Here is a 25,271-nt window from a genome sequence, read left to right as displayed (position 1 = left end):
GATATTTTTCTTTGTAAGAAAAGGCTTCTGTCTTGCCACTCTACCCCATAGCCCAGACAAATGAAGAATACAGGAGATTGTTGTCACATGTACTACACAACCAGTACTTGCCAGGAATTCCTGCAGCTCCTTTAATGTTGCTGTCGGCCTCTTGGCAGCCTCCCTGACCAGTTTTCTCCTTGTCTTTTCATCAATTTTGGAGGGACGTCCAGCTCTTGGTAATGTCACTGTTGCACCATATTTTCTCCACTTGATGATGACTGACTTCACTGTGTTCCATGGTATATCTAATGCCTCTTTTGTACCCTTCTCCTGACTGATACCTTTTAACAATGAGATCCCTCTGATGCTTTGGAAGTTCTCTGCAGACTATGGCTTTTGCTGTAGGATGCAACTAGGAAAATGTCAGGAATAGCCTACTGGAACAGCTGAACTTTATATGGGGTTAATCAGAGGCACTTTAATTGATGGCAGGTGTACTGAGTCCTATTTAACATGAGTTTGAATGTGACTGTTTAATTCTGACAACAGTCACAGCCCCCACAGTAAGAGGGTGTGCACACTAATGCAACCACATTATTTTAGTTTTTTATTTTTACTTCCCACTGAAAAACAGATTTCAGTTTGTTTTCAATTGAGTTGTACAAGTTATAGGTCACATTAAAGGTGGCTAAAGTTCTGGAATTATTTATCTTGGTCTCGTTTTTTTACATCACAGAAACCTGGCATTTTAACAGGGGTGTGTAGACTTTTTATATCCACTGTATGTCTGATCAAGATGTTTGTAACTGAGTCATATTAGCTGTTGTTGAGAGACTTTCTGATGAGACACAGGAAGTGGCTCCCATTTAGGATTTCTAACATACTGTATGTAGAGTACGTCAGTGCTGTTTTAGTCACATGATCTGTAGTTAAGCTGTGATGTATACTGACCTGTTTTGGTCTTTTCTGTCATTTGTAAAGGAGCCCCCCACCCTGGCACGCATGGAAAATAGCACAAAGCCTGAAAAACCCAAACCGCTCAGGCGAAAGACAGTGGCAGATAGCTTCATTGCACCACTTCTAGATAGCAAGAGCGCACAACATCCTGCAACAAAAGGTACGCAATACTAAGAACAGTAAGCCTGTGACATGTCAAATGCTGACAATATGAACTGCCTTTCTGCTTTAGCATTCTGTTAAAGCAGAATTTTAAGTGCATCTGGTTATTTTCTTTGTAGATCTAAGCGGGATGGAGAAAAAGCACAATCGTAACTTCTCTCTAGATGTCCACCCATACATGCTTACCATTCGTAAGCCCAAGGTAGAAGCAACAACCACAGGACCTCTACCTTCAGAGCACAACATGGATACAGTGTACCTTGAAGGCACACACACTATTGTTCATGTGTCTGGTGCAATTACAGGTATGCCTGCATGGTATTTCCTAGTTTAGGGCAGAATCAATCACAGGTAGCTACCAGGCAAACATGGCATCCCAGTTCATCCTACTATGCTTTGCCTGCATCCAAATAGTAGGCACCATTATCTACAGTTTCATATGCTTAATAAATATTGCTAATGCTGCTCTTCTTGGCTTGTAAAAGAGGAGCATATGTTATCCATGTTATCAAGCTACACTTGACAACTAGGCATGAGACTGTCCTTTCTTCATCTGATGTCCCTGTCTGGTATTTCCTGCTTGTTTTTTCAGAGACTAAAGTTTGCTCTCCAGAATCGACCAACACTGCCTTTTCTACAGTGACCCTGCCCACCACTACATATGTAAATGGTGTGAGCCCAAACCCACCGTCTAGTGAGGATGCTCTCAGTCCCAAGTCCTCCCCTCTTCCAACGGAGCCTCTCACCCAGGCAGAAAACCCTGTGTCTCAGCCACCACCCTTGACCAGAGTCCCCACACATCAGTTGCTGAATATACATCATTCTCTTTTTGAGGAAGAGGAAGATGAAGAAAACCGCAGGGACAGACTGGCAGAGAGACCAGGGGAGCTCATCGCTGCTGGAGAATGTTGAAGAAGGGGGATGTTGATGGATATTTGTGTCCTCGACACTCCACTGTACCCACATGACCACATTGTCAGTCACAACATATCCACAGCCCCTCCCACTCTTTCAATCTCACACCTCTCTGATGAGTGGATTGGGCTGCCTGATGAGCAGAAATGGAAAATTACATGAAAAAATCTAGTTGTTAAAAAAATTAAGATAAATATGACAGAAATGGGTGCATTTGATGGTGTTGACCAGAGTATTGCTGTAGGAAATGATGTCACATACATGTCTCAGGATGACTGTTCACCCTCTAATGAAACCAGCATTGATAATTCAACAGGGTGCTATAGCGCAGGGTCAAACAGCTATATCGAGAAGATGTAAAGAGATGCTGTGCGGTGATGAGTGAAACATGAGCTTTTTTTTAAATAATGACATACACCTTCAAAATCTGCAAAGAGGGCTGCATTATGGCTCCAAACAAAATGTATTTAAACATATATAATAATGCTTAGTCCCTTTATATGAATAGCCAAGTAGAAAGGTAGCTCACACAGTACAGTTGTTGAGATCCGCACAATTAATATGCAAAACATCACAATATATTTGTGGCAATAATGTATGCGCTTACAACATCATATTTCACAGAAAGCTATAAATGTATAAACACTGTAATGTACATGACTCAGTGTTTGTGGTGTGTTTAAAATATAACACACATTACATAGCTTTATCCATGCCATTTCACCACTGATTAGGAAATTGCATCAGATCTGGGCTCCGCTATATTTCCACGATATTAATAATAAGTAAATTGGCATTCTTTATTAAAAAAAAAAACAGTAGATCCTACAATGAGAGTGCAGCTTTGTAAAACAACATGAAACTTATAATGCTGCTCAGAAAACCTGTCAGTTGTGTCTAATAGCTAGCCGATATAATTTGAAATCTACCAAAAGGGCAGATCAATGGAGCTGGACCCAAGGTATAGTATATGACCCTGTGTTCAGCTGGCTTATTTTTGTGGTAGTGCTGTGGTGTGGAGTGAAAGAAGTGATGAGTAGATGTTGACCTGTTCCACATTTGATGGCTATAAGAATTTGATTATTTGCTGCTCTGACACAACCTAAATTTCTTTCTGTCTCAGATTGTGCTAATATGATCAGCAAAAACACGTGATGGAATAAATAGTTACAATAGTTGGTTTGTTATTTGTAGTTAAACCAAGTAAGGTTTAGTATGTAAACACTTTTTATAGCGAGTAAGTCAGTGGACAAGGGAATGGGTTTGGGTTCCTACCATAACTTCTCCATTTCTTGCAGCTGCATACATCATTACAAGAACTGTCCGCACTGACTAACATACCAGCATGACATTCACTGTACAAGACTTTAGTTCTTTTATCAGGGGTCTACCTACAGTACAGGTGGACCTATACTTACTATAGCCTACTTGTCCTTTCTTTCTGGGCATTAAAGTAAACAGTTCAAGACTTGTGATGGGAGACAGCTGACACATTGTCATGACACAGGTTGGCTCAAAATTCACTTTGTTAGACTACTCAAGCACATAAAATGCATCCAAAAGCACTTTAAGGCTAGTAGCGTGAGTGTGTGTGAAAGCATATTAGCTATATGTTGTAACACAACTCTGCTTTTAGACCTGGTTTTCTGTATTTTCACAGACAGTCACATAGATTAGCTCTGATAGTTTTTTATGTTAGTCAAAATGTGAATAAGAGAGTCTAGACATTGATTGTAATGTGTACAATGATATAGCAAAAACAAATTAAAATGTTTTCTTACATAAAATTTCTCTGTCTATAAAGAAAATAAGTCTACGTGTCCAATAATCAATGACTACAGGTACCAGAATGCACCGCGGCTGTCAGTTTCAGCCAAGCACTGTACTGCTGTACTGACGAAGAGCGTACTGATAGACGTGCTGGCTTTCTCAGTGAGTTATAAATATGCCTATTTTTAGACAACAATAGCGAATGTTACCAGATATGTTGTATCTGAGCGCGGGAGCATTTGTTGCGAAATTATTCGATTTCAAAGTGTATAATTTGACTAAATTCTTACCGGACTTGCTAGCCTACATTAGCTTGAGTTAGCTGTTATCATCCGGTAGCTAGCTAAACCGACGAGCCCCGAGTAAACGTTCAGTGGTATCGGGAAGTAACGTAGCTAGTTTATAGACCTGCTGTAGTCGTAACGATGGCCTCACCGTAAATAACGTTAACTGCTTATTCTCTTTCCACAAGTCAGTGATAGTCACCACTGCATCGTTACCGCGCTTTAACTGCTCTGTTTAGACCAGTCAGCGCCCTATTAGCGACGTAAGCAGTAACACTGTACTGTAAGTTGGTAAGTGCCGTAGCTGTCAGTGAACGCATCACAGTTTAGTGTGTGAACTATAGACTGCATGGTGTGGACAGATGTTTATTCTGCTCTCTGTCGCACGCAGCTTTCAGTGCTTCAAACATGGAACAAGACAACAATTCAGAGGTTTGTACGTGTGTGAGTGAGTGAGTGAGTGAGAGTGAGAGTTAGGGATGTTTTTCACTGATGTTTTGCCAGATGTTCTGCTCTCACCGGGTTGAGGCGACACACTGGGCAGTCTCTGTAAAAACCCATATGTTGTTAGTTTGTTTAATTTGTTTTTCAACCATTGCAAATGAATTCTGCCCTGAGCAGTTACCTATTTATATGCAATCAGCTTGTCTTTCTCAAATTGGTTATGCTCAGACAGTATTAACCTCCCAGTCTTGTGCTGTTTTAAATATGTACACTGTCTAAGATCTTGTTTGCTGTTTTAATCTCTCACAGGATGAGTCAGTCGTCGCATCAGCGGATCCTTCAGAGGAAGAACCGGCGTGCATACCTCCAGGCCTCTGTAAGCTACATTTTTTTAGCTTTGTTTGGTTTTCTCCCGATAGTGTTTATGCTTCATTTTGCCAGAAAGATGGTGCAATACTGTTTTTAAAGCAGCAGTTTGCTGTGTCATTGTTTTATTATGCAGAATTTTGTATAATATAAAGCATTTTTGAATGTTGTCTGAGTCTCTCAACTTTACAGATTATTGCTGTTATATTGTTATTTAAATCTGCATGATGCAGTAATAAAAGTGCTACTGTTCAGAGCAGTTGTAGATCATCACTTGTTATGCCTTAACAGTGCAGTTTTTCTGAGGCAAATGCATGTGTTGCCATATTGGTCACTAACCTACAGACTATGTCTTGGATGTTCTGATTAATTTCATGTGTACGGGGTTTTCTCCACTTGAGTGAAGTACACTAAAAGCTGTAACTTAACTCTTCTCCATCATTAGAGATGCTGCATGTGTAAAGCTAATATTGGTGTGAAAGGAACTGGGATATAAATTAGTAAAACTACAGCTAATGTGTTTAAGAAAATATCAAGTTATAAAAAATCCCCTCCCTTGAATAAATCATAGTGATATAGTAACACTACAGTTTTCATCTTGTATTTTTCTGTTTCTGTTGTTACTGTCTAGCGGATGGTGAAACATTGGAGATGCTTTGGCAGTTGCGAGCTCAGCGGCGCCAGTCTTCCCCTGAGCTCCCAGAGACAGTGACCCGTCTTATCACTCCTGATGGCAGCATCCTGTACCTGGTGGGCACTGCCCACTTCAGTGACAGCAGCAAAAATGATGTGGCCACGGTGAGCCGATGAGAATTTACAGCAGGGTTTGAACAGTGTGGAATGCTATTTACACCCTCTAAAGAGGTGATATGCTGTGAGCCAGCATTGAAATAATAAAGTAATTCTGTTAATGTGGAGAGGTGCTATAAAGTAGCAAGTGGTAATGAGTTTGCCAATCTGTATATGCTGTAATTAGGCTGTCATTCCTATTTTGCTGAGTATAATCTTCTGTTCTATTGTTCTATTCTTCCACATTGAGATGTTTAGTTTACTTTCTCCCTCTGCTTATTTGCACTTTGTCTCCCTTCTACTCTCATGTGCTCTTTTATTCTGTCACTGTCCCTTATCTGACATGCCCTTTGCGCTTTCTTTCCCTCACACAGACGATTCGTGCTGTGCAGCCAGATGTGGTGGTGGTGGAGCTGTGCCAGTACAGGGTGTCTATGTTGAGGATGGACGAGAATACACTGATGAGGGAAGCCAAAGACATCAACCTAGAAAAGGTTCAGCTTTTTTAGGTCAGGCCTTCAGAGTGATGGGAATTAACAATGGTGATCAAGAAAGAGGGAAACACAAGACAGTGAATGTACACTGTATTCTGAATAAAGCATCCTATAATCCTGTAATGAGGAGACATAATGAACATCATAATAGCATGCACTCATTTTTAATGGAGAAATCCACTCAGTTCGCAGTTAATGAGAGGTGAAGATACAACTGCCTGGTCATTTTGCAGGTTGTAATTAAAGCTGCTGTAGGACATCACTGAATTATACAGAGAGGTGTTTCTCTTATTTAGGCTAGCATCTCTAATATAAGTGGGTGGAGAGAATAATATAGAATACCTATCAGTGTAATGCAATACAATTTAACAGCAACACAAACTTCATCTTCCAGAATGACCATTTGAAGATGAAGTTTGTGTGAAAAATAGTTTCAACAAAAGCAGAATATTATAACCTTTCTGAAGTGAGGATTTATTGCAGGACTGTTAAATTAGAGCACATTGGCTTTAGCTTGGTGTACCTAATAAACTGCCAACTCAACTTAAATATCACTGATATATAATGCACCAGCTTTTATCCTCTTTTCTAAAACTGTATTTATGTAAGTACCTTCAACTAAAGAACTTGTACTATTGTTAGTATATTTACATACTTATATTTAGAATATTAGAAGAATAACCACTAAAGGCTTGTCTGCTTCTCTTTGAATGCTTATTTCTGCCCTCTATGTTTGACAGAATGGCCTGATGTCTGGCCTAATGCAGATTCTCCTGCTCAAAGTTTCTGCTCACATCACTGAGCAACTGGGCATGGCTCCTGGAGGAGAGTTCAGAGAGGCCTTCAAAGAGGTAAAACATGCAAGTACAAATTTAAATACAGTATGTGTGTTTTATTTTCTTTGTTTATGCTTTAAAGTTATCTTTCCACACAGGCTGGACGGGTGCCTTTCTGTAAATTTCACCTAGGGGACAGGCCAATCCCTGTGACGTTCAAGAGAGCCATCGCTGCTCTCAGTCTTTGGCAGAAGGCCCGTTTGGCCTGGGGTCTGTGTTTTCTGTCAGATCCAATCAGGTATGAACTCACCTAAATCACACAGTGACATGGGATTGTCTTTCTCAGTTTGTTATTAGATGCCTCTGTTTAAAAAAAAAAAAAAAAAAAGGCAGATGCATTGCATCTTCTACTTCATTCTGAAATCCATACTGATCCACCTGTATAGCCCTACTTAATTACTCAAAAATAATGATTTGCCATTTGAGGATAAACATTATCTCTCGTCTTCAAATGGTCCAAAATGCTGCTGCTCATCTTTTAACAGGTACTAGGAAATTTGACCATAGAACTCCAGTACTGGCCTCTCTTCACTGACTTCCAGTTCATTTTAGAATTCATTTTAAGCTATTGATTTTTGTTTTTAAGGCTCTTAATGGTTTGCCACTGCCTTACCTCACTGAGTTGGTGAGGTGGCGTGAACCGACTAGATTACTCAGATCCTCAAGCCAGTTTTTGTTCGAGGTGCCCGGGGCCAGATACAAACGCTGGGGTGACCGTGCTTTTATTGTTGCAGCTCCTAAATTGTGGAATGGTTTACCTTTTAATGTTAGATCCTCTGCAGACTTGACAACTTTTGAATCATTGGTTAAAACATATTTATTCACTTTGGCGTTTAATACATAGTGCTGTCTGATGCTTCCTCCTTTTATCTTTTGATTCTGTGTACTTGGTGCTTTTATATTCCTATGTTGTTTTATTTCTCTATTGATATTTTTTACTCTGGATTTGCATTGCCGTGTAAAGTAGTTTGGTTGACCAGACGTTGTTTTTAAAGTGCTATACAAATAAATTTTGATTGAAATTTTGATTGAAGGATGATTTTTAAAAGAATGTCAGTCACTGGGAAGTGTCCAGTACACACCTGGGACCAGAGTGGGTTCTGAACCTGCATTTTTTTTATTATGAATGCTATCTCTTCAGAGGTTTTCATTTTGTTGAAATGGTAGACAGAAATCAAGAAAATTGAAATGTAAATGCTTCTGGGGGATACTGTGGTAGTAGTAAAAATATTTTGCTTTGAACATTTTTTCTGGAAAAAATGCAACTATAGTATATGTATCATGATTGTCTATCTGTTTAGAAATAGGGAATGTGTTCGCTCACATATTTTTGAAAGTACATGCGGTTCTGCCAGTTTTTAAATCGCCACTGTATGTGGGATCTGACTGGAAGCTGTCAGCATAAAGTGATTGTGTTTCCATCGTCTGACAGTTTTTCCATTGAGCCTTAAAGCTGATGTTACTGTACATTCTCTGATGTACAAACTACCAAGGGAGATCTGAACAGAATAGTCAATAGTCAATTTTCTAGGCCATTTTCGTAGCCTGAAAAGTCATTTTAATCTCAACATTCACTATCTGTGGCTGCAAGTCAGTGTTTGGGCTCTCTGAATTTGGCATTTGTAGACTGAACACATAATGGTGTGATAAGTCTGTAGCATTTCAAAGTCTCCTACAGAGGTTAGAAATAGGTTTTTGCTTAAATGTACATGTACATAACTCTCCCTCAGTATCCCATAATCCATTTCATTCCAGTCAGATTATTTAATTCATTTTGCAGAATTTTAATGTGCTTGACATGATGGATGTAAACAATGAATTCCTTGTGCCCTTAAAAATATATTCAATGTTCATTTTAGACCATGGAAGAGTAAAAATTAAACACTGTATCTGAAATTTTTAAAAAGATAATTGTTTATGTATCTTATAAAGACTTTAAATAGTGGGTCCTTAAAATGTTTCAGAACCTTAGATGTAACATAATAAAAGAAAAAAGATTCCCATTCTAATGGGTCCTACAACTACTGCTGTTCCACTTCAAAGTCAGTAAAATATCATAGCCAAGAACCAACAAAAACGTCGTCTCCTTCTGACTGTGCTACATGCAGATCTCTCACTGACTGTGTCAGACTGTGCATTATATTTCAGCAAAGAGGACGTTGAGAAGTGCAAACAGAAGGACCTGCTGGAGCAGACCATGTCAGAGATGATCGGCGAGTTTCCTGCTCTCCACCAAACCATCGTAGCTGAAAGAGACATCTACCTCACACACACACTTCGCCAAGCTACACACTGTGTAGAGGCCCCCCATAATGCCCAGAGTATGTATTACAGTGCTCCATAAAATAGTAATCACGTTGTTCTTATTTGTTCATATTGAAAATCATTGTATAGGCTTCAGAGTATAGATGTTTAGCTTGCTATTCTTGTTCTTTTCTCCATAATACACGTGCATTATTTATGGATTGATGCATACAGATATTTTTATTTACATATACATCATAAAAGACAGCTTTGACAATTTTCTACTTGCAGATATACATTGCTAATGAAAGTTTAACATTCATTTGTTTGAGTTTAATTTTGCTTTTTAAATTTAGTGTAGGAAGTGCAAACCTCTGCATATTATCTCTCATCAAATTTGTTGCAAAATTGTTGTGTAATTAACCAACAGTAATGTAGTTTGATTGCTACAGAGACTTAATAGAAATGCTTAGTCATATTTAATATGAACAGGGTGTCATTGTGACTGTATTTCACATAAACAGTGGGACTTTTTTTTTTCACTCTGTTGCTTCACTTTTTATTACTTTAACTGTAAAATTTTATGCTATAATTATTTTAATACACATTGTTAAAGTGGGCACTTGCTGTGTCTTACAAGAGATAACCGGTAGTTTCATAGTTTCATATACAAGGATATAAATATAAAGAATATGAGGCTGTAGAAGAACATTTTACACTGTTTTGCAGAGGTGCCTGCTGTGGTGGTAGGAGTCGTAGGGATGGGTCATGTCCCTGGCATAGAAAGAAACTGGGAGAAGCAGCTCAACATTAATGAAATCATGAGGTATGTTTGTCTTGTGACATGACACCTTATGGCTGAGTAATAGAAATCCCCTACAATCAAGTTTTGAATGTTAACATTGCTACTCTGTGTCATATCCGTCTGTTCCGCAGTGTTGCACCTCCCTCACGTTTCAGCTGGGTGCTGCGCACAGTCATAAAGGGCGTCATGATGGGAATGCTGGGATATGCCTGCTACCGTGCTGGAGGGAGTTTAGGTAGAGCCCTGCTGTCTTTACCTGCAGTCCAGTATGTAGTGGAGATTCTGTGGACAAACCCTGCTTGACCCCACCGGTATTCTCTAAGCCATCAGTGACACAACCTTTAAGTTATGAAAACAATGCATCTATCACCAGTGGCCTTAAAATCAGGAGGAGAGGCTGGAGGAAAGAGTTCACCAGCCAACACTATGAGCTAGCACGGACCACAGCGGGCTCAGAGCCCCCCACCTCATGTTGATGTCCCTGTATACACAGCAGGACTGTACTGCCAAAGAAACCATGACAGTACTGTTTTCTTTTGTATTTTTGCAAGCATGCATCTGGTAAGGTGTGCACATGACAGTAATTCCCTTTGAATAGGCTTACATTTCCCCTATTATTCCTTTTAATAGCTTACTCATAGAGATTTTATTGACAAGTGTCATCAGAGTCCTCTTCAGTCATGTGTCCTGATATGATGGAGCCATTTTGCTGAGAGGCAAACTTTTGTAACACTCTCCTTATTCTTCCTCCCTTCCTAGTCCCATCCAGTATTTATTTTTTTCCTTTTTTTCATAATTGGCACTTTTTAAGACCTGGTTTAGTCTTGTATGCAAATACGGCCTATGGAAGAAAAGAGAAAATAGATTATTAAATCAGTCATAATAAATTTGGAATTCTATAAATTCTTCAGTTTTTTAATTGAACACATCATGGTGACCCTCATGCTGTGAGTGTGAGGTAAGCATCAAAAATGTCTGAATTGGAAGGTTAGCTATCATATTCTGAATTCTTTAAACATCTACTTAAAAAAATAAATAAAAGCATCCTCTTTCCATAAGCGTAAGACAGAATTTACTCCTGCCTGCATCAACAGACAAGTGCCTCATATTGCAGCTGTAAGGGCTAATGGTGAAGAAAACGGAATGGCAAAAATGTGTATTATATGTATTTTACACATTCTGCAAACACATGGTCAGTGCAACTCGGTAGGAATCTGTCCTTTTATTAAAATAAGATGAAATATACATATTTTGTAAATACTACTTCCCCTAATATAGATATTAAATTTGTTTTCTTAATTTTAAAGGAAATGTTTCCATGGCCCCTGCATTTTATGGTCACTCATACATTCAGCAGAGACCTGCAACAGGACAGGCTGAAATATGCCTCATTATTATAGGATTTATTTTATTGAGCGCACATCCAGTATGAGGCACCTTAGCATTTATTGGCTCTTGACTCTGAGTAAGGGTTCATATTTGCTAGAACACTATGCATCCTGTACAGAAACTAATCTCTTATAAACCTTCCACATTCAGCTCATCAGCTGTGTGTAATGCTATCATGCATCACTCCTGTAAAATGAGAGCAGAGATGATAAAAAGAAAAGAAAATGGATTTATTTGTCTCAAATTAATAACTGAACTTTACCGCAATGGTTTCTCAAGGGACATTTGTTATGGACTTGTTTTGACTATGGTGAGTTAAGGTTGGTCAGAGGAGGGAGGTAAAGCCTTACACTGCTGTCATTGCTGCCTTTGTGCCTCAGATTGCTGCCTCTGCTGAGGCTTGTGTTCACCAACACTGAGCACAGTATCCACAGTATAGAGCTTTTTATTGCACACTTAAAAGTTGGCAAGATGACATCCCTAAAACTGCGTAACATGGGAGATGTCCCAGTAAGTTGAACAGACATGTGAACTTGGTTACAAGGTTATAAACCATCATTATTTTCCAGGTTTAACCTATCTTAGTTTTAAATAATGTATGTGCAGTACATGAATTAGATCTATTTATACTGTTTGTGAAATGATCCAGTGAATTAATATGGGACTTGTGTAATTGAAGCACCGTCATTTCATCTTACAAACATAAGACCACTTTCAGAGTATCTTTACATAAAACTGACCCAGATGTCTTCCAACTCATACATTCATTTTCTGTAGATATGAGAAAAATAAGAATAAGTCAGGTAGTCTTTCCTCTCATATCTTGGCAGTATAATACAATGAAACTTGAATATTGTATGTCTCGCTCCATCATAATTTCTAAAGGTTTAATCTACTGTATGTTTGAGAATTACCAAGAAAGCTGTATGAATGCCTGTTTTCATTTTCCCCAGATACTTGTGTTGTACTGTCATTGTTAACAAACCAAATATTGAATGAAAAAATCAGTTATGAATTATAAAAGCATTTTAAGTAAAGATAAATTATGTTTGTCTCCAACATGTTGTCTTCCTGTTGCATGTTAGCTGCAAATATTTAAACCTCAGCAATACACTTCATGTTGAGCAAAGTTCAGTAAATCGGTGTTATTAAAATGCAGTATGTAGCAAAATTTTGCAAATGGTTATCCAATCTTTAGTCATTTCTAAACATTGCTATTTTATTTTGACATTAATTTGAATTTCGGCCTATGTTGTTCCGTCTGTTTCCTGTCGGACCAATAATAGTGTTACACCAAATGTCTGGCAAACATCCGTTGAATCTTGCAGGGTTGTGAAAGCGTTATTCGTGACGACTTTACAACCGTGTCGGTAGGTTAAAGCAGGATGATGGCCCTGTTTGGATGGCTTGTTTAGGACGTCGCCTGGGACAATCACGCATCTTTCTTCCCGGTGTGTCCATGCTCAGGCTGTTTGGCTCATTCGGGGTGGACGACATGGGTCCAGCTACGAGTCGTTCTCCGCTAGAGCGGCTCGAGTTTGACAACGTCGTTCTCAGGAAACTCCCCCTGGACCCGTCAGAGGAGCCGGGGGTGAGGCAGGTGAAGGCAGCGTGTTTCTCTCGGGTGAAGCCGCAGCCGCTGACCAGGCCTCGGTTCGTGGCGGTGTCGCCTGAAGCCCTGGCGCTGCTGGGGCTCAACGGAGAGGAGGTCTTGAACGATCCGCTCGCACCAGAGTACCTCAGCGGCTCCAAAATCATGCCTGGATCCGAGCCCGCCGCACACTGCTACTGTGGGCACCAGTTCGGCCAGTTCGCCGGGCAGCTGGGAGACGGGGCGGCCTGCTACCTGGGAGAAGTGAAGGTACCACCTGGCCAAGACCCCGAACTATTACAGGAAAACCCGAGCAGCCGGTGGGAAATCCAGGTGAAAGGAGCTGGACTGACCCCTTATTCCAGGTACAAATAGTTGTGTATTTTTGTAGACCTAGTTAGATCTTTTTTCATTTACTGGGGGTTTGAAGAGACAACTGTTCCCAGTGTCAACGTAATTGTCAAGTGACTCTTTTCATAGGAAAAGACTGATTCCACTTGTAGAAGATGTTATAAGCTATTTTTGTTATTAGCCTCTTCCGACTCTTTTAAACCAGGAACTCCCAGAGACGAAGCAGACCACTTGGATTATATAAAAAATAACCGTGCTGGTTTATTCAAAGGATCACAGGTAAAATTAACATTACACGTCCAGATCTCTTCCATCCCCAAACCTGCGCGCAGGCAGCCTGGAGGATGAAAGACCCTGAACCCAAGATCTCTATACAATTTATCTGGTTTGGGCTTAGCCCCATTCTACACAGGCACGGCAAACGGTGACGTCACCTGATATGCCAGCTTGAAGCTGACCATAACAATAGTCAAAACATGAAGAAAATCAATGTGTGTGAGTGTTGATTATGTGGTGTGTATCTAAGAACATACAGGACATTCAGGAACATGTCCGGACAGTAAGCCTCAGAAGATATTATGATTAAGATTACGGCTGAACATATCATAATAAAATAATAACAAAAACCTCCTGCCTGCAGACTCTTCAATCTAGTCAACCTTGGCCTATATGCAGCCTGCAGAGCTCATAAGGATGACTAAGCATTTAACAGCCTGAGCTAGACATCCTGTCTAGCTCAGGCTGCCACTAAACATTTCTAGACAACAAATCTCTAACCAATATCTATCTGACTAAGAAATTACCTAACAATGTAAATGAGCAGTTGGGGCCAAAGAGGAGCAGATGGGTTTTAGAAGATTTTTTAAAATTGTTTTGATACAGTTGAGATGTGGGTTATCCTGCAGAATCAGGATGTTGCCCCTTATATTTTGCGTGATCTGTCCTGGCCTCCTTAGACAAGCTGATGGCCGTAAGGTTCTTCGCTCCAGTATAAGAGAATTCCTGTGCAGTGAGGCCATGTTCTTCCTGGGTGTGCCTACCAGCAGAGCAGGCTCCGTGGTGACCTCTGACAGTAGGGTCTTACGGGATGTGTACTATAGCGGAAAACCTTGTTATGAGAGATGCTCTGTGGTCCTCCGCATTGCCCCCACCTTCCTCAGGTGAGTGCGCATTGTCCACTTGTATTTCAGGGATGTCTGATCTTCTCAAGATACTGTTTATACACAAGAGTGTATTCATTGTACTCTTTTGGTGCAGATTTGGATCCTTTGAAATTTTCAAGCAGGTTGACGAGTTCACAGGTCATCAAGGTCCTAGCTACGGCCATGATGAGATCCGAGGTCAGATGTTGGATTATGTCATTGAGATGTTTTACCCAGAGATCCAGCATAATTACCCAGACCGAGTGGAGAGGAACGTAGCGTTCTTCAGAGAGGTCAGAGAACCTCAGGGACTCGCAGCCAGTGAAACAGACCTTTAACAATAACTGTACGACTACTATGTACCACAAGTTTTAATCAAATCACCATGTAGCCAGTTCAAGGCCTGCCATTACAGTTTGAAGCCAAGAACATTTCGTTCCTCACATCCAGTTAAGATGTGCAAATGGTTCAGTTGACTGCATGTGCTGAGTCACTGTTCCCTCTGTCTTCTATGAGACTAAGATTTGAAGAGTTCTTAATACAGTTGTTTGACATTTCTCACATCTAATTAAAAATAAGGCATACCATTTAGATTCACCAGGGATTGTTTTCAGATTTGGATATTTTTGGACACACAGTACAACATGGTGTAATGTGAAATTATGCCTCCTTCCTGTCTGCAGGTGATGCTTCGCACAGCTCGACTCGTGGCACAGTGGCAGTGTGTAGGTTTCTGTCATGGAGTCCTGAACACAGATAACATGAGCATTCTGGGACTCACACTGGACTATGGTCCATATGGATTTATGGACAGGTTGGACATTTGGTTTGTTGATTGTTCTGATTGTCCTGTCTCATTATTTAACTATTATATGTAATCTGTATTTTGCTGCAGCAGTTTATCATAATCATACAGGAATAGGGTAAAACGGTAGCAAAACATAATCACAACAACCATGTCCGGGATATGAACACACCAGATTATATAAACCAACTTTCTTTATTTCTGGCAGGTTTGATCCAGATTTCGTTTGCAATGCCTCTGACAACTCTGGCCGCTATTCCTACCAGGCTCAGCCAGCTATCTGCAGGTGGAACCTGGTGAAGCTAGCAGAGGCTCTTGCTCCAGAGCTGCCACCAGACCGGGCTGAGTCAGTTATTGGCGAGTACCTGGGCCTGTACAATAGCTTCTACCTAGAGAACATGAGGAAGAAACTGGGTTTATTGAAGAAAAAAGAACCTCAGGATGAAACCCTGATCACTGAGCTGCTGCAGACCATGCACAACACAGGTAGGGCAGCAGTTAGAGAGCCTCACTCTGCCTAGCAACAGAGTCTGAGGTGGGGGCAATTAATCTGGTCAGAGAGTTGTATAAAACATGAATAATCACTGGGGCACAATGACTTGTTGCACCAACCTTTTCTGTTCCACCCCCTGCAGGTGCTGACTTCACAAACACCTTCCGCAGTCTGAGTCAGATTTCCTGTCCCACAGAGGGAGAAAGTGTGTTAGAAGAGGATTTTGTCAAACATGCCACAGACCTCCTGTTGGAGCAGTGCGCCTCTTTAGAGGAGCTCAAAGCCACCAACAAACCCAGTATGGATCCACGGTGAGCTAACCAAGGCCAGTGCTTACACATCCCATAACAGGCTCTGACTATTTCAAAGTCTGTCAAACAGAACGCAATTAACATTTCAGTGTGACAGGAGCTCCCAGCCAGGCTTTCCATCATTTTAATGCCACCCCCTTTTAATGTTTGCATGGTCCCAAATAATCATAATCAGTTTTGTTAGCTCAATTCTAATCACAAAACAAACTGCATGCAATTTAAAACTAAAAAAAAAAACCCTTCCCTCTCCTCCTTACCTGTCCTCCTTCTCCCAGGGCACAGCAGTCGTGGTTTTAAGGTGTGATTAGTCTTTACAGTCAGCTACCTGCAGTTTTCAGACAAAGTCTGCAACTGTTCTCTTTTACTTTGAACAAAGTAAACTTTCATGCCCTAAAGAAGCATCTAACATGTGAGCCGCCTCAGGTCAGCAGCACGCAGAACTGATGGACACTAGGCTATGTGCAGTGGTCTGACTTTACCTACTGTTAATAATGCCTGTAATTAATACAATAAGTAAATATAATTATTATAATCATTAATAGTACTTTTACGTCATGTGCATTTTATTTAAACTTATTGCTGTTCTTTGGACAATTAGTGGCAGCACAACAAGCTGGGTTTGTCACAATATATGCATATTTATTCCATTCATTAAGATAAAAATATTATCGCACCTTTAATCTCTCTTCACTGAAATACTAATCCTATCGTACATCTGTCTGATCTACATCATTTGTAATGTCATAGAAACTGTCAGGGTTGTCATTATATAACAGCGTTGGAGAAAAAAACAAAATACCACCATCCATCTATCTGCTCTGGCTGTGTGTTTAAAACTCTGTGGAAGACTTGTGGTTATGTTTTATCTGATTTTCTGCCTAAACTAATCTGGATTTTGTGCATTTAATCACAGTCAGCAGAAGTGAATGTGCCATAAACATAACCATGTCTCTTTATACTTGTTCTCTATGAAGTCTCTCACAGCAGATGTATGACCGCACTCTTTCTCTGCTTTGTCCAACATGCTGGTAAGGATTGTAACTGTTATGTTTTCTGTTCTGTGTTTGACAGTGAGCTGGCGATGCTGCTGTCTATCGCTCAGAGCAACCCGGCACTGTTCCAGATGATCTCAGAAAGGATGAGAATAGAGAGGCAGTTAGACAGACTCAGCAGGCTGAAAGGCCTGATGGAGACCAGCCAGGAAGAGCTGAAAACCCAACAGGCAGAGGAGTGGAGCCACTGGATCGCATGCTACAGGTGAGGTAAAGGGAGAAAGGCAAGCTTTTTAAGGAAATTAAAGAAGAGCAGGGGGACGTATTGCATGGGCCGAATGGCTTTTTATTTTTTATTTATTTATTTTTTTTTGGGAGAGGATGGTGATGGATGGAAATGCGACTGATAGAGAGGAGGAAATGGGGTGTTGAGTCTGACGTTGTTCCATTAGCATAACGCTCTGACTGTCTTGTGTTATCTCTGCCACAGGAAGCGTCTGGCTCATGAGCTGGAGGGCCAGAGCGATGTGCAGTCAGTCCAGGAAGAGAGGGTGATGGCGATGGACTACACTAAGCATCGCCCAGAATGCAATAGAGGCAGCTGAGAATGGCGACTTCTCAGAGGTCTGGTCCTGATCTGCTGTGACACACCTTGTGCTTTAGTAACTTATTGTAATCTTTGGTTTAGACTGTGGTGTATCTGAGTGTGAAGTCACTCTTAAAAACTCTCACCAAATGAAGTGCTTCTACAGGAGTGAGTTCATAATGAAAATTAGGAAGCTGGAGTTACTCTCGCTTCCCTTTTGCTTTCTTCAGCTTTGTCGTTTTACTTTGACAGTGTTCACCTGCTTGCATGTTGTCTTTGTGCTGCAGGTCCAGCGGGTCCTCAAGGTTCTAGAGAAACCTTTTTCTTCTCAGCCCGGACTGGAGCTTCCTGCGTGGGTGGGGGAAGGTGGCAGCACCGAACAGGCAGAGAGGGATGAAGGAGAGGAGCAACAGCAAGAGATGGCGTCCACAACCGGAGCCAGAAATCCTGTTCCCTATGACAGCAAGCCCCCTTCTTGGGCCCAGGAAATCTGTGTCACATGATCTTCCTAATGACTTCCCTGAGCGTTATTTTGTCTGCTTAAAATGATATGGGAGTTCACTGGTAGTATAGTACATATTTTATACCTCTTTATGTCCCTACCCTCTCTTTCTGTATTACTTTGGCAGGCAGTATCAGGGAAGTTAGCATGAGGCAAAGCACCACACAGGCAACCTGGCTGATACAAAGCAGACAGGGAATAAGGAGGGTCGTAAAAATACATATGACCTTAGAGGAATTCTGTTGACGAGGGGTTAGCTGGGCCACCAGTTCCGTCCATGGATGGATCTTTTACAGATGCCTTTCAATACGAGGTGCAACAAGTGGAAGAAACGAGATGAGAATCTTATACAAAATTGTGCACAAGTATAGTTAGATTTTTTGAGATATTGTTAATTTCCTGACTCTTCAACTTTTCAAAAAACCCTCAACTTGTTTCCTGTCTGTTCTGTTAGTGTTTGGGTAGCTACTAATGACGACTCAGACACCAAGTCCAACTGTGACCTGTCTGACTCTGACAAACTGTGGGGTGTCATCTCAGCATATATCAAATAATATAATGTTTGTGTGAGAGAGAAATGATATTCCAGGCATGTGTAGGGGTGAAAGAAAGTGATCTAAATAAGCTACAGTAGATAAACGCACAATATATTGTCCTTTAATAGAAAAGGTCTTTTGCCAAGGTCACACATCACAGTTAGTAGAGTGAAGGAGAAAATGAGAACTACATATTTAAGAGTTTTAGTTCAGTTGTGATTATGCAAATCTTTTATGGCAAGTTTAAAACATTCACAAATGTGATGCTGTCAAGCATGATTATGTGGGGAGTGGTATACATTTTCATCATGTTTATGAACTTGATTAAATTGTAGTGCCTCCTCATCTGGCCAGCAGTGCTGGTTAGAACTTGTTCCATTTGAACCAGGATCAGTCTGCTGCTTTGGCACTTTGGATTTGTTGTTACAGTTAAACTTTTCAAGGTGTAGCGCATTGTTAAAAAATGACAAATGAAATTATGTTTCAGTTTTATTTTTCCACACTAATTATGAAATACACTGTTGAGGTCTTAGTTGTAGCCAATCTATTTTAATAAACAGAACTTTCAGTAGACATTGTTCTTTTTATTTAACGCCAAATTAACTCCTAACTTAGCTACATTTTTAGGAATTGACCTTTGAGCGTCTTAACATCTTATTGATGTTGCCACTGAGGGAATAGATTGTTCTCTAGTCATACAGTATAGGTTTCTATTTGTATAAATGTCACAGGGACCAACCTCACACTGTGTAAGATTTCAGTTTGTATGTACCAAAGAGGTTTACTTGTTTCCTGGAGACGTGACACTGTTTTGTATTTGCCGAACCACAGTTTTTACATAACTTACTTTAGAAACTATTTCTTCACCTGTGGGCGTCAGTAACGCTCGTGTCCCAACAAGCCCTAAATATTTGCTTCCTCTGCTCCTGCACCACGCTCAGAAAGTGTAACCTGAAGCATAGTGCTGACTTTTAGTGTTTTATTGTTGTGCGCACCCTACCAGCGCATTTCAAAGTCACATTGTAAAGACGTCTAACGTAACATTTCACGCTTCTTTCACCTTTGACTGAAGGACTTCAGCGGGACTCGGGAGTGGCTTTTCTGTAACCCCAGGGTGCGCCCTGAGTGGCTAACGCGCAGAGCTGCGCAATGATCGAGGGTAAGCGCATAGGTTGGATCTGGAACAATGGGTGTGTAGCGACGGACGGACAAAACAACCAAAGAAGAGCTCTCCTATACTTGTATATACCTTTTAAATAAACAGCATGTCTAAGCGAATCAGACCCGGCTATTACTGCCAAGAAATCAATAAGACAACTTGGGAAGTACCGGAGCGGTACCGGGATCTCAGGCAGGTGGGGACCGGGGCGTACGGGACTGTATGGTAAGTGAAAACTGCAAAACTGGAAGATGTTCTAACGCTGATCGCTCTGCTGGTGTATGTGAAGCGCAGTAACAAAGAGGGCAACTGAACAGATGGTGCCATACAGGACAGCCGCACTGTGCCGTAGCCAAACAAAAGAAAAAGTGTCTGCGCCCCGCCGAACACATGCTGCTTCTCTTCCTTATATGCTGAAGACGCGATTCACTTCACCACAGTCATCCCCACATCTCTGGTTGTCCGTATTACTAAATTATGAAGAGCGCATGTGTGGTGATGGGCGAAATCTGTGCGCTCGTTCACGTTTACTGATAAAGGCTACAGCAAAGCTGATTTTCAAGTTTGTGCTTTTCGTAGCACGGAGCCTCTTTGTTATTTGCGATGATCTCTGTGGGCGGGGACTAACCTGCTATGACTGCCTGAACGCAAGTTAACATAAGAATAAGTGTGACACACTGTGGTGGCACATAGGAGGCCTACAGGCTGAGAGCCGCCTGCTTCAGGCAGCGATCACAGCTGGATGGAAGGTGACAGAAAGGGGACTGGATGTGTGTGTGTGTGTGTGTGTGTGTGTGTTTGTATGTAAACACAGGTTTGGACTTTCCTGATCAGAAGATGTAAGATAAATAAAAATAAAAAAGTTTTATGCTCAGAGAGGACCAGAGGATGACAGTCCCATCCCTTTTTCCTGAATTACAGGGAAGTCCCTAGACTTCACAAGGCTACCATTTATTACAGATCAGCTCATATTTTAAAGATATTCCATGTTTTTGTCACGCACCCCTGGACTCGCTGTGTCTTCCAGCTCAGCAGTGGACTCCAGAACAGGAGCCAAGGTGGCCATCAAGAAGCTCTGCAGACCTTTCCAGTCAGAGCTCTTCGCCAAGCGGGCCTACAGGGAGCTACGGCTTCTCAAACACATGAAACATGACAATGTGAGACACAGCATCATCTATGCTGGTTTTTACTTTAATGTAGTTTTACAGTATCGATTTGATGGCCTTTTGACAGCTTTTAATTTCTGTGGACAAAAGTGAAATTAGAACATGTTTCTTTGTTAAAAATGAAACAAAGGACCCATTGTATATTTCTGTGTGATGCAGGTGATTGGCCTGTTAGATGTGTTTACTGCTGACCTCTCCCTGGACAGATTCCATGATTTGTAAGTGCAGTATTAACCTACTATACAGCTTGTGACAAAAACATATCTCAAAGTTGCATCTAGTTGAGAAGTTTCCTCCTCATGCTCTTTTCGTCTTCTTGAAGTTATCTGGTGATGCCATTCATGGGGACAGATCTTGGGAAGCTGATGAAGCTGCAGAGACTGACAGAGGAAAAAATTCAATATTTGGTTTATCAGATGCTCAAGGGGCTTAAGGTGGAGAACCCTACTTTGATCCTACATTGGGGAGCGTTTATAACTTTGTTCTGTTGATTAAATACTTATTATATTCTTTTATTACAGTATATTCATTCTGCTGGTATAATTCACAGGGTAAGTTGTCTTTTATATCCTATTCACCTGTTCTTATCTAACTGAAAAGGATGTTTCTTGTATGCTCTTCCACATTATAATGCACTGTTATTAGCTGGATTTTGGTTCACCCCTGCTTGCTACAGACTCAGTGCTACAATCATAGTTTGTCTTTTCATCAACTTTTGCAGGACCTCAAACCAGGAAATCTTGCCATCAACCAAGACTGTGAGCTCAAGGTAAAATGTACACACCCTGATAGCCTAAACAAACACAACCTATTGTTGTAAAGTTGTCAGGGTGTTGCCCTTGACACTTCTATATTTTTAGGTAACTTCCTGAAACCACACTTACCCCTGATCTACATTTTGTCATGTTTAACTCTAATATATTTCCTTGTCTGAATCTAATATATTTCCTTTCATGTTCTGTCAGATCTTGGACTTTGGTTTGGCGAGGCAGGCAGACAGCGAGATGACGGGCTACGTGGTGACTCGCTGGTACAGAGCCCCAGAGGTCATCCTGAGCTGGATGCACTACACTCAGACTGGTAATGAAGAGCTAATCCACACTCTCATCTTTCATCAGTGTTCACTTCACTCCATTAGCGCTGAATCCTCATGTTATTTTATTATGATGTAGCGTGAAATAGTTGTTTTAGTGTACTCGCATGCTTTCAACTTCGGGCTTCTGCTTCAGCTTCCCAGAATGACCCTGACAACCACAAGAGAACAGGCTGAGTCTAGTCTAGTGTGTAGTGTTTATCGCTTATCGCTGTTTTCTGTCTTCCTCAGTGGACATCTGGTCTGTGGGCTGCATCATGGCAGAGATGCTGCAGGGGAAACCTCTTTTTAAAGGCAGTGACCGTATCCTTTTACCTTCCTCAGCTTTCCTATTGATAACTTAAAGACTGTTGCAAAGTAAAAAGATACAGTAGAGGATTGTGTTTTTTGTAAATTACCCTTTAGTTCTCCTGCTGTGTTTGTGGCTCATAGAAACATCAGCACTGAACCTTGACTAACCTTACTCCTCAGACCTAGATCAGCTGAATGAGATCATGAAGATCACAGGAACACCAACTCAGGAATTTATATCAAAACTAGAATCTGAGGATGTGAGTGCAGAATATGCAAGGCATACAAGAACTGAAAGACACTCCTTGGTTTTGTTGTAATGCCCAAATGTGCACCAAAATCTTCTGAAGTTTAGAAATTGGAGGCACAATTTGGCAATATAGCAAAATTATTTTGGGACATACTTTGTCCAAATTTACATATTTAAATTTTTTCTCCTACTGTAGGCTAAAATCTACCTCAGAAGTCTTCCGAAAGCAGAGAAGAAAGACCTACAGAAGGTGTTTTCCACAACTAATCCACAAGGTAGGACACGCCTAGCCTTTTAATTTGATATATTTTCAGTTTGATGGTTAAATTCTGATTTGATTTCCTGTTTCCACTGTTTTCTGGTTGTCCCACTTTATCAGCCGTGGCAGTGCTGGAGCGCATGTTATTACTCGATCCGCAGTGCAGGGTAACCGCTGCAGAGGCTCTCATGCTGCCTTACTTCACCGAGTTCAGAGAGCCAGAGGAGGAGAAGGAAGCTCAGCTGTACGACCATTCGCTAGACAACACAGAACTGCCGCTGGACCAGTGGAAACGTAAGGGTGCCGGACTGATTGACGTGCGAGGACGATCAGTGAAGGACTGAAGCTGTAAAGTTAGAAGGATAGAGCGCAAAGAGGAAAGGGGGAAGGTTGTATGAAGTGTTTTGTTTTACCAATCAGTGACCTGCTGTCCTTCTCTGTTTAGGTCACACCTTCACAGAGATCCTGACCTTCAAACCAGTTGTGCCAGAATCCAAGGAAACCTCACTGTAGAACACAAAGAGTTGGCTGTGCTGCCTGAGACCAGAACAACCTAACATGTCTTTCTGTTTTCATGTCAAGTGGGAATTCTCTTAATGCTTAATGAATGTCCACAGATTCTGTTCAGCTGCTATGTTTTTGAGAACCTCCCAGTGGTGGATTTGTCTCTGTCACCAAAAATATCGACCCAGTAGCTAGCATCCTAAGCCTACCATTTGCAGCACCTCCTAGTGTTGAGGATGATAGCATTTATGCATAACTGAATTCAGGCAATAATAATCATTTTTTTATATTTCGGTCAAAGTGGTGCACAAACTGTATAATTTGCAAGTCACTGGTGTTTGTGATAAAAGCACCATGTGAAGATCCAGGACAATATATGCAATGGAACATTTAAAATACTAAGAATTACTTGGATTGATAGTAAATGTATCATAGTTTATTTTGTGAGGTAGCTTTCCCACTGGTGACTTTATCCTTGAGTGACATTTAAAATGGATTTATTTGAATGTGTCTGAGTGTGTGTAGTTTTACACAGCGGTGACCTTATCATTCCTCCCAGTGGCCTTAATGGTAACGACACAATACTTTTGAGCCGCCGATGTTATGAAATCCATCCCAGCAGAGTGAACGCAAGCATTCATGTTTTAATTTCAAACCAAAAACACCTTAATTTAATTTGATTGTGTTTTTTTTTTTTTTTTACAGAAAGTTGCACAAAATGTTTTTGAATTTTATTTTATAACATCACTGGTACAATGTTATTATTAAAGATTCTCCCTGAAAACGATGAAAATCATCACAGAATACTGAGTGAAATATGTTGTACTACAGTTTTAAATGCTCAAGCAATGCACATATTTATTGGCAGCTTATTGTTTTGAGCTTAGTCACACTGAGATAACAATGAAAACAAGATTAAATGAATAAAATGGGACAAATTGTCCTGAGTATGCATAGGTTATTCATAGCTTTATAAAAGTACTGCTGTGAAACCAACCATTATTATTACTCTAGGGGTGAAGCTGGGGATTTACAAGAGAGATTTTTTTTCAAAGTAGCATATACAGTAAAATTCTACCTTTTAGTTTGGGTCAAGCTTCAAATGATCCTAGAGTACATGTCCCATAATGCAACCAAAAGCATCAGGTCTGCTTGGTGAATGCCCATGTTTTCCAAACTCCCTGACCTCAGTTAATAAAGCAGGATTTTGGTTTTAAAAAAAACCAGTAGTTTCTAGTTTTTTTCTCTTTAATTGTCAATATTGCACATTTTATGTCAATATTTAAGGAGCTGAAGCAGAAGAGAGCAGTTTACTTTTGTGTGGCAGCTTTAAACTACCACTAGGTGGCAGCATGTAGAGAAGCTACAACCAGGCAGAATTTGTTGCTCCTGAGGTGCAGTAGTTATATCAAGTCACCACTTTGGTCCTGACTGAAATATTTCCACAAATATTGGATGCATTTCCATGAAATTTGCTGCATGTATTCACAGACCCCAGAGGAAACATAGCAATGATTTTTGGTATCTTCTGACTTTTCCTTTTGCTTTACCAACAGATAGGAATGTTCATGGTTCTTGTACAGTGTGTCCTAATTACGATGACCAGCGGACTTTTTATACAGCACCATCATCAGGTCAAAATCTTAGATTACTATGATCACTTACGTGAAAAGCTAATGACATTCCCATTAACCCCAGCTATATTTTGTGTTTAGTATTAATAAGCAAATGTCAGCATGATAACAAATTAAATTAGACAAAGGCATTTCCTGAAGAAAATGCATGTGAATGCTGATTGCTGAA

General features: G+C 40.6%; 4 protein-coding genes across 4 annotated transcripts in view; all 4 read left to right on the top strand.

The window, feature by feature from the left end:
• The window catches only part of panx2 (pannexin 2), a 9,719-nt gene extending 5,959 nt beyond the window's left edge, over positions 1-3,760 (top strand). The window contains exons 5-7 of the mRNA XM_020602978.1: positions 964-1,099; positions 1,221-1,406; positions 1,694-3,760. Of these exons, the coding sequence (XP_020458634.1) occupies positions 964-1,099; positions 1,221-1,406; positions 1,694-2,013 (642 nt within the window). The 3' untranslated portion in view covers positions 2,014-3,760. The remainder of the gene's footprint in view (positions 1-963; positions 1,100-1,220; positions 1,407-1,693) is intronic.
• Positions 3,761-3,958: 198 nt separating this feature from the next.
• On the top strand, positions 3,959-12,549 carry trabd (TraB domain containing). The gene is given in 10 exon segments (XM_020602979.1): positions 3,959-4,361; positions 4,462-4,502; positions 4,824-4,890; positions 5,512-5,678; positions 6,044-6,178; positions 6,904-7,014; positions 7,098-7,237; positions 9,148-9,320; positions 9,973-10,069; positions 10,180-12,549. Coding segments are annotated over 9 exon segments (1,086 nt in total). The 5' UTR covers positions 3,959-4,361; positions 4,462-4,478; the 3' UTR covers positions 10,352-12,549.
• A 152-nt stretch (positions 12,550-12,701) lies between these two features.
• Positions 12,702-19,317, top strand: selenoo1 (selenoprotein O1). The gene is given in 10 exon segments (XM_020602975.1): positions 12,702-13,393; positions 14,336-14,539; positions 14,637-14,814; positions 15,205-15,335; positions 15,535-15,812; positions 15,962-16,130; positions 17,202-17,387; positions 17,613-17,696; positions 17,698-17,746; positions 17,996-19,317. Coding segments are annotated over 10 exon segments (2,058 nt in total). The 5' UTR covers positions 12,702-12,839; the 3' UTR covers positions 18,221-19,317.
• Positions 19,318-19,386: 69 nt separating this feature from the next.
• mapk12a (mitogen-activated protein kinase 12a) lies at positions 19,387-24,266 on the top strand. The gene is made up of 12 exons (XM_020602977.1): positions 19,387-20,130; positions 20,933-21,062; positions 21,231-21,289; positions 21,394-21,505; positions 21,593-21,622; positions 21,793-21,840; positions 22,037-22,151; positions 22,396-22,467; positions 22,636-22,715; positions 22,902-22,980; positions 23,085-23,258; positions 23,410-24,266. Exons 1-12 carry the CDS (start codon positions 20,012-20,014, stop codon positions 23,475-23,477), a joined length of 1,086 nt encoding a protein of 361 aa, XP_020458633.1. The 5' UTR covers positions 19,387-20,011; the 3' UTR covers positions 23,478-24,266.
• The last annotated feature ends 1,005 nt before the right edge of the window (positions 24,267-25,271 follow it).

The sequence above is a fragment of the Monopterus albus genome, unplaced genomic scaffold, assembly GCF_001952655.1.
Source record: "Monopterus albus unplaced genomic scaffold, M_albus_1.0 scaffold59.1, whole genome shotgun sequence".
NCBI classification, from domain to species: Eukaryota; Metazoa; Chordata; class Actinopteri; order Synbranchiformes; family Synbranchidae; genus Monopterus; species Monopterus albus.
This window is presented reverse-complemented; position numbering and strand designations above follow the sequence as displayed.